The 9833-nt window shown below is 33.9% G+C and overlaps 1 protein-coding gene across 1 annotated transcript in view; it reads right to left on the bottom strand.

Annotated features, from left to right (window-relative positions):
- Positions 1–9833, bottom strand: part of ANKAR (ankyrin and armadillo repeat containing) — a 77449-nt gene that overhangs the window by 15714 nt on the left and 51902 nt on the right. Inside the window, exons 12-16 of the mRNA XM_012663644.1 lie at positions 9433–9601; positions 2691–2932; positions 2375–2528; positions 2129–2290; positions 129–235 (exon numbers count right to left, since the gene is read on the bottom strand). Of these exons, the coding sequence (XP_012519098.1) occupies positions 129–235; positions 2129–2290; positions 2375–2528; positions 2691–2932; positions 9433–9601 (834 nt within the window). The remainder of the gene's footprint in view (positions 1–128; positions 236–2128; positions 2291–2374; positions 2529–2690; positions 2933–9432; positions 9602–9833) is intronic.

Genomic DNA, 9833 nt, shown 5'->3' with positions numbered 1-9833 from the left:
CCTTGGCCTCCCAGAGTGCTAGGATTACAGGCGTGAGCCACTGCACCCAGCCTAGAAATTATTCTTTAAAATGATATTTCTATTAATTTTTACTATATCAGAAAAAAATTATACACCTTTATATGTACCTTAATGTTAGGAGAAGGGTGATTTCTTAACAGCTGGATAAGTACTGGAAAGGCATTTTCTTCTACAATGAATTGTTGACTAACAGGATTACTTGTATGAGCTACACCTGTTAAGAGTCCACATGTCAATGAGGTAATATTTTTTTCCATCTTATAAATGCTAATGTCAAACATAGCTTGATATTTTTGGTTGATAAAGTGCCCTAAGGTAATACGGTTAGTAAATTACATAAGGAAATGCTACATTGACACTATTTTAATAGTCCTGAATTAATTTTTTAAAAGGCAAAAGTGAATAAACATGTAGAATTTATTATTAGAATTGTGAATGGTTTTATAATAGTTACAAAGTGAAGAAATTAGACATGCTATACTATTAAGGAATAATAGTTATTGAAGAAATATGTGCTAGGTACTTAAGTTTATAGTTACTATTGTTTTCCATAAAAAGTTTATTTCTATAAAGATGACTAGAGTAAATTACCAAGTTAAAATTTCTAGATTCTTTTTAAATTTCACATGCTAAAAAGATAATCTTACTATCTCCCTTAATAATGTGCTACTTTAAATTATAGGCCTAATCTGAACAGAGAAACTCAAGTCATCTCTTTCTAGTAAACATGCACAATTTTGATTCTGTCCTTTTGCCAATAAATGTCACAATACATATACAGTAGGTTTATATACTTAAATATAAATACAAGATTAGGCCTCTCTGTGAACAACGAAGAGAAGTCACCTATATATTGTATAAGTAAATTTTAAGGAACTGGGGAAAGTAGAAGGAAAAAGAACACTTTTGTTTCCTTCACCCCCTCCCACTGATGTGGACAGACTTGAAGTGAATTAATGAGAACAAATTGATTGTGTATGTGTGTGTGAACCTTGCATATATATTATTATTTACTAGAATTTTAGAAATACCTGTAATTTATATCATAGTCTCTGGCTAAAAAAAGAAACTTTATCCTCTTTGGCTGATTGTCTTGGAACAGTTAATGAATTTCTGCAGGTAGCTTTTTGCAAGCAAGGAGAAAAAAATATTTGGAACCAATTTCTATGTACTTCATTAAAGCTGGACTATTTTTGAGGAAATACAATGATCTAGAAATAAAGATCTCTTTTTCCCTCTTGTTTGCAAGAAGCAGTCTACAATGAGCACCCTGCATTCATGAAAGTCAGCAAAGAATCCAAATTTTAATTTTTTGGTAGGTCAGTCACTAACAATTGCACATTTTTCGGGTATCCCAAAATGTCAATTCCTTTGCAATGAAAGGCCACTTTATATAAACGAAGAATCATTATTGAAAGAGACTATAATTGGGCCGGGCGCAGTGGTGCACGCATGTAATCCTAACACTCCGGGAGGCCAAGGTGGGAAGATCACTTGAGGTCAGGAGTTTAAGACCAGCCTGAGCAAAAGTTAGATCCCATCTCTACTAAAAATAGAAAAAATTGGCTGGGCGTGGTGGCGCACACCTGTAGTCCCAGCTACTCCAAAGGCTGAGGCAGGAGGATCGTTTGAGACCAGGAGTTCGAGGTTGCAGTGAGCTATGATCATGCCACTGTATTCTACCTGGGGTGACAGAGTGAGACTCTGTCTAAAAAAAAAAAAAAAAATGGAATTGAAAAAAATGTGCCCCACCATTAGAAACCCTTCTACATCTTTAAAAACATAGTCCTTATGATTCAAAAGAGGAACTGTATTTCTCTTAAACTTGAAAAATGAGATTTCTTTCAGTCAAAATAGCCAAGGCTTACTGTCCTTATTTTCCTTTACAGTCATAGTTCAAGAGCAAGACCAACATAAATTTTTAACTACACCACTTTTATTCACCAAAGTCTTGGAGAAATTTTTAAAAATTAATCATAGCATTTTATAGATAAATATTGTTCAGGGCTCCAACAGTGGGGATAGAGAGGAAGAGATTAATTTCTATTTCTCTAAGTCTGTTCTTTTTCTTACAAATATTTAAGAAATGGAGAATAAGTGTACAAACCAATACAAATGGATCCCACTGCTCTGATAACACTGAGAAGTGTGCCGTCAGCTATCTTACTTATTCTTAGTAAGCGAACCAATGGTGCAATTCCATTCCCTTCACATATTTGATTTTGATGCATCCTGCTGTCTTTACTTAGAGCTATGACAGCTTCACCTCCTGGTAAAGAAAAGCAAAAAACATTTATGATACTGCAGTGCCCTGTTCTATATTGTTCAGATTTAGGTATAGAAAATAACTTACCAACATACTGCATTTTAGCTGATGGTGACAAAAGCATATTTATTATAAAGTTGTATCCAATCTGTTCTGCCATGTACTTTTGTTGTTTCAGCGTTTGCCCTGCCAAGGCCCAAAGTGCTACAGCTCCTTGTTCCTTAACCTCTATTTGAAATGCCTATTTAAAAAAATATTTCATTTGTTCAGCGAGCATTTATCGAACACTTTAGGAATGTATACTTTATAAAATGTTTATTCCAGAATTTATTTTCTATTCATTTAAAATTCAAAATGGAATATGTCATCTAAGAAAAATGACCAGTAATCATAAAATTCCTACCTTTAGGAGTTTTAACAGATACTTGGTTAATGATTTTTCCAGAAACGCTTTCTGTATAAGAGGGTTGCCACTTGCCAGTGATTCTACAGCCATTGCACCTTTCATTTGGACATCAAGTTGTTTCCCTTTAAAAAGAGCCACCAGAGGAGGAATCCCTCCTTCCATAGCTATAGCATTCTGAATTTCCCTGTTGTCACGCCCAACCTCAGCAATTGTAGCAGAAGATACAGCTTTCAACACATCTTCAAATGAATCAAGAACAAGTTAAATAAATCTTTTAAAAAGTAAAAATATCAAAGTGCAGCATATCGTTAGTTTCTCATATTATAAAATCAAATTTAGAGAAAGTTTATAGAAAATTTAGAAAATGAAAAATAGAAAAAAGAAATAAAACTGTCCAGATTTACCACCTAAACCCAATTACATTTTTGGTTTAATCTCTTCTACTATTTCTTATGAAGACAGATAGATTTAGGTAGTTACAGACATATTTAATATCGTTTTACTTTAAACAATATCATTTTATTTACCATTAAAACATTTTCCCATTCTTTATGAACATTATTGTCTTCTAAATATTCCATTAGTGGGTGGGTATATCACATTTCCTTAGCCATTCACATTGGAAAATAGATGTTGTTTCCAACTTTTCACTGTATTTTTAAACAATTCCAGGAGAAATCTTTTTGGCATATAAGGTATTTCTTTCCTATTTTTTTTCCCTTAGCATAGAATTCCAGGGATTACAGAACAACTCAGTATATCTTAGGAAACTGCATTTCAAAAATGATGATAGCATCTTACTTTTCTATAATCAGAGTTTAAGAGTATCAATGTTACTATGGTTTTTTTTTTTTTTTGAGTTTAGGTATTATCATTAAAAATAAATACATAGGCCAGGCATGCTGACTTATGCCTATAATCTCAGGACTTTGTGAGACCAAGACAGGATTACTTGAGGCCAGGAGTTCAAGACCAGCCTGGGCAACATAGGCCCTGTCTCTACAAAAAATGAAAAAAAAAAAGTTAGCTGGGTATGGTAGTGTGCTATGCAAGAGGCTGAGACAGGAGGATCGCTTGAGCCTAGGAATTCAAGGTTACAGTGATCTATGATCACACAGCCTGGGCTACAGAGTGAGACCCTATCTCTTAAAAAAAATAAAATAAAGTTTGCTAATTTGATAAGCAAAAAGTGGTCTCTCATTTAATTTTGTATTTTTGATTACTGTCGAGTCTAAGCATTTTCCTATATGCTTATTAACCAGTTGCACTTGCGTTTTTTTTTTTTAAACTTACAGAAAAGCTGTAAGAATAAGTCAGGGAACTCCTGGATACTTTTACATGGATTTATAAATTTTTAATATATTACCATATTGATTTTTATCTATCTATACAGTTTAATTTTCTAAATTAGAGAGTATGTTGCATACATACATCATGGCCCTTTATCTCCATAATCTCCATAATATTCCAATGTGTATTTACTAAGAACAAGGATATCCTCTTAACGTAACTACAGGGCAGTTAGTAGATGCGAGACTTTTATCTAATCATATTATGTCAGTGACTTTTATCTAATCATATTATGTCAGTTGTCACAATAATGTCCTTTATCACACTTACCTTCTTCCAGTATACAATCCAGACCAGGATCATGTACTGCATTTAGTTATGTCTCTTTGGTCTCCTATAATCTGGAACAGTTCCTCAGGGTTGTTTTGTTGTTGTTGTTGGGGTGTGTGTGTGTGTGTGTGTGTGTTTTGTCTTTTATGACATAGGCACTTTTAATTAATATGGGTCATTTATTTTAGAGAATATTTCTTAATGTGGGTTTTTCTGATGTTTCCTCATGATTCAGGATATGCGCCTTCATCAAGAATATTTAAAAAGTGACATTATGTTCTTTTTGGGATATCTTATGTAGAGTTATATGCTGTCCATCTATCTTTCATTGGTAATCTTAATTTTGATCACCTAGTTTCTCTACTGTATAATTGCTATTTTTCCCCTTGCAACTAGTAAGGAACAAAACATTTTAAGACCATGTAAATATTTTGCTACTTATCAAATTTGCCACCAAGATTTAGCAACCACTTACATTTTTGCCTAAGCCAATCTTTAATATGATGTTTGCAAAATATTAATTTTCCAGTTCTATTCCTTTTACATTTAACAGTTGGCATTTTACTATAAGAGTCTGCCTATTCTCTATTTATTTCTTTGTTTATGCAGTTATTATCAGGATGAGGTCATAGATTTCTTTCTTATTCAGTGAGTTATAACCCATTAATTTCCTTACTTATATTGAAGCTCGATTGTCCAAGATCTGGCCAGTGGGGAGTCCCTTCAAGAATTGTCCCGGTATTCTTTAGATATGCCTCCATCTTTTTTTTTTTTAAGAGACAGGGTCTTGCTCTGTTGCCCAGGCTGGAGTGCAGGGGTGCGATCATAGCTCACTGCAGCCTCAAACTCCTGGGCCCAGAGGATCCTCTTGCCTCAGCCACCCAAGTAGCTGGGACTACAGGTGCATACCACTATGCCAGGCTAACTTTTAAAGATTTTTTTGTAAAGACAGAATCTCACTATGCTGCCCAGGCTGTTCTTGAACTCCTGCCCTCAAGCAATCCTCCTGCCTTGGCCTCTCAAAGTGCTGGGATTACAGGCATGAGCCACTGCACTAGACCCACCATCTTTTTTTAAAAGCATTTTCTTACTTTCTGTCACAATATGGTAATCCTGATTCACCACATACCTTCTCTACCCCTGCCCTGGAATCAGCTGTTTCTCTAAGATGCTCCGGTTCCTTTTAATGAAGGATTATATTTAGAAACTGATATTTGGGTGCTAGGTGTGGTCATTACTACTGGAGTATCATTGCTTCTAGACCCTTTATATACACGTACACTTCCAATTCCAATCCAACCCCACAGGGGTTGCCTTCCCTCATTCTGCACATTTCTTTTCACAGTAAGAAACCCAATAATTCTGACACATTTGTTTACTTGTTCAGTCCTACAGTACTTGTAACACAGGTTCAGAGTTCTTCTATCCATATCACTATGAAATACAAACCCACTAAAAAGAATTCAAGATCTATTAGGAGTTTGTTTTTTTTTTACCCCTAGAAAGAGGGTATATAATTAAAGCACTATATTCATTTTTTTATCCTTTTAAATCTAGCTGTGTAATTCATTTGAAATACAATTGTGTTTGTTTCAGTTTTAGTTTTCCCCCAGACTTGTAGATTTAATTTTTATTATGCAGAATATCAATATATTTCCAAAAGCAAAACTGTACATAGGAGATCTGAAAGGTAAAAAAAAAAAAACAAAAAAAAGAAAAAAAAACTGTACAGTAAGATATTTTAGAACTCACGCAGCTAACCAATATCCTCCAAACGTTCTATAATCTAGCACTTTGTTCTTTCATATACTGTTCAGATTAATTATCTATTGAGGCCTTATTGTTCATACCAATTTATATATCTGTATCGATATATAGCAAATATATTAACTATTTTTTATTGTGAATATTTTCATTTAATCATCTAATCATTTATTTATTTGACAAATATTTATTGAGTAGTTACTATGTCCAGACAGACACTGTCCTAGCCACTGGGGATATGATGAAGAACTAACAAAACAAGGTCCTTGACCGTGTGGAGCAAAATGAAAGGCTAGAGTAAATGACATAGCAATAAGTCTAATATTACTTAAGAGTAACGTAAGAGAAAAAAGAGAGTGATAGGAAGTGACAGGAAAGTCATTTCCTCTTGAAGTAGGGAAGTTGGGAGGCCTTATAGGCCATGCTGCAAATGTAGACCTTTCCTCATTGATAAAGAGTCATTGAGTAATTTAAAGGAGGAGAAGATATAATCAACTTTGCATTTTAGATAGGTCACTCTAGTAACACTTAGGGTGTTAACCCTAATAGATTAATAAAATTAAGAGAGTGTGGGGAAAGCCATGCTTTCTCTTACCCAGTGTTCCTGCATCAGTAGAAATTCTCCCTCCCACCTCCAACTCAGAAATGGTAAGGATAAAAATTTACCTCTTATTCATTCTTCCCCATGAGAGGAAGAGTGAGTTACGTAATTTCTTAGTTTGAAGAATGAGTCATTGCAAATGCATGGCTTAGGTTCTTTGGGTCATTTTTTGCTGTTTTCTCAAAGAAAGAATTCCAGCAATAAGGCTGAAGTTTTGATCTCTGTTTGATTCTTGTGTCTATTTCTCAATTGGACCCAAATTCTAAAAGGAGAAAAATGTCTGTCTTTAGCTCTTCAGTAATCCAAACTAGCTCTAAAGCTCAGGGGAGAGATCAGGGATGTGGATAGAGAACTGGGAAGAATAGATTATAACTCCAACAAAGTCATTGGGGATAAATAAGATTGTTAAGGAAGAGTATGCTGTGTGAAAGAATCAACAGGACAAGAAGGGAAGCTTGAGGAATTCCAACTTGTAAAAGTTGGGTAGAGAAAGACTAATGGTGAAGGTAGCCTTTATCTAAAACTTTTGGGGTCATAATTCCAAAGTTTTCAGATTTTAAAAGGTAATGAGAACATATATATTACATAATGTCTCAGGGGGTCTAGAGAAAACACATTTCTGCAGTGAAATGTGTGAACAATCATTCTAAGAAAGATAATGAAGTGACCTTTAAGTTTTTTTCAGATAGCTTGAAGTTAAAAAAACATTTTGTATGCTTTTGTTACATATTTCAGTTTCTATGGTGTCTATCATATAGACTTTTGTTAATAACACAGGACAGTTGTGTGCTATATGATATCAGAAGCATTGTGGGAATAAAAGTATGTATGCATGCACACATGTATGTAGGTATGTAAGAGTGTGAATATAAGCAGCTAAAGATGGGTGAAGCAAAAGCCTGAAACAAACCAAACTTAGCAAAGGTGATCTTAAGGAATCTCTGGAGATAGACGTTCAAACTAAGAAGATGTTAGCAAATCTATGGTCTCAAGAAACTGTATGTGATCCTACTTTGGAATCATTTTACTTATTATATAAAACTTTAGAATAGTTCAGAATGGTTAAGAAGATAATTGGAATAATATTCCTTTGTGATCTCCTACAACTTAACAACTCAGGTAACATCCAAGATGAGTATTTGTTAAAGCATTAAATTTATATAGGGGTCTTAATTAAAGAGTAAAATTTATTTCAAGCCAGGCATGGTGGCTCACACCTGTAATCCCAGCACTTTTGGAGGCTGAGGCAGGAAGATTGCTTGAGGCCAGGAGTTTCCGTCCAGCCTGGACAACATAGTGAGACCCTGTCTCTACAAAAAATTTAAAAATTAGCTGGGTGTGGTGATGTACACCTGTAGTCCCAGCTACTTAGGAGGCTAAGGCTGGAGGATTGCTGGAGCTCAGGAGTTTGAAGCTACAGTGAGCTGTGATCACACCACTGCACTCCAGTCTGGGCACCAGAGCAAGACCCTGTCTCGGAAACAAAAATTTATTTCAAAATTATTTATCTTTCTTGGAGAATAGGGATAATACAGATTATAGTGTAGGAAAAATTACTTTTATTAATATTTAGGTTTCAGATAAGGTAAGAGCCCCAAAAGAAATTATTCCAGTAATTTATTTCTATAGCTTTCTTTCATGAACTCATTTATCATTTGTTTATTCAAATTGCTAGTACAATTTGTACTTTGTTCAAGCATCTAGGGTTGGGAGAACAGAAGTAGAAATGGAAGACCTAGTCCCTATCTTTAAATTTTAATTAAGATAAAACACAAACAAAAAATGATAAAAAATAATTATAAACAAGTAAAAATTATATGGCTAAATATACATAAAAAGCTAACCCTCTCTGATGGTATTTTTAAATGATAAAGTAGAGCATAGTTAAAATGATGGAGGAAAATTTGAATGGAGAGACCTTAAGGAATTTGTTGTAAAATGGGAGGGCTTTCAAGTGATTTCACTGCATGATAGGGTTCTTAGAAGATGACACTTGCTTAACTTTGAAATTTTAAAGTAAAAGAGAGTCCTCTGTAACAGTCCCCTTATCCATAACTTTGACTTACACTTTAACCAGTGTATCTATTCTGTATTTATTCCTGGTGAACTGGAACAGAAAGACAGATGATAAAGTGAGCAGGAAAAGAAAAGGGACAAGTTTTTCACAATTGTTTCTTTCCCCAAATTTGGAGAAAACCATAGATTTGAAGCTTATACTGTTTCGTATGCTATCTGGAATAAGGTTATGCTTACAGGACCTAAGAGACCATTTGCAGGAGCTGAAGAAACTGCCTCATAGCTTCCGATGTTCTTGGTACTGACATGTACTTTATAAACTGATAATTGGCCTAATGCTTCCTGATGACTTTGAATTTTTATATCAAATATCTAACAGCAAATCTGAAGTCCTTGTTGTAACTTGCAAATAGCTACCAATGATTAATATGTGTATTATTCACACAAGAAGATATCTACTCCCCTGGGCATATGATCTGCATTATTTTCATTATCCATGCCAATATTTCTATTGATAAATATGTCTAATTAAACTTTTTAAAATCTGCTTTTGAGAGTCAGTTCCTTTTACAAACCGAGCAGTTTAAGTGTTTAAGATATTTAGGTTATATTACATATATCCTAGATCTATTCGAAGACAAATTCAGGATATCTATTAATATAGGACAAGTCCAAACTCATGTTTGCTTCACTTAGTATATCTGGTAACTATAAAATAATACAGAGATAGAGGCTCACCTGAATCAGAATTCAGAAATCTGACAAGATGTTGGATGCCTTTATGGTTTCTCACTTCTCTTTGATTGTTTTCATTTCCTATACATAATACCCGTATACAGTTCATTACATTTACTAGCACACTTTCTATGTCTAACTTCAAGAGATTTATCAGACCTGGGATTCCATTCTAAGAATAAATCAAAAAAGTAATTACACTTTAATTTATTTAAGATAAATGCAATCTTTATTTAGAAACACATATCTATAATCTTTCTTGCTGTAAATATCTACTTATTTAGAACAATTACCTATAATCAAATGTGTCTACTGATATGACACATTAAGTAACAGTTAATACAACTTTGAGCAAATCTTATGATTTAATATTAAAGTAAGCATTCAATATATGTATACATATA

This window comes from Propithecus coquereli, unplaced genomic scaffold (genome assembly GCF_000956105.1).
Source record: "Propithecus coquereli isolate 6110/MARCELLA unplaced genomic scaffold, Pcoq_1.0 Scaffold82, whole genome shotgun sequence".
Taxonomy (NCBI): Eukaryota; Metazoa; Chordata; class Mammalia; order Primates; family Indriidae; genus Propithecus; species Propithecus coquereli.
The sequence above is the reverse complement of the archived record's forward strand: the minus strand, read 5'-3'. Positions and strand labels throughout refer to the sequence as shown.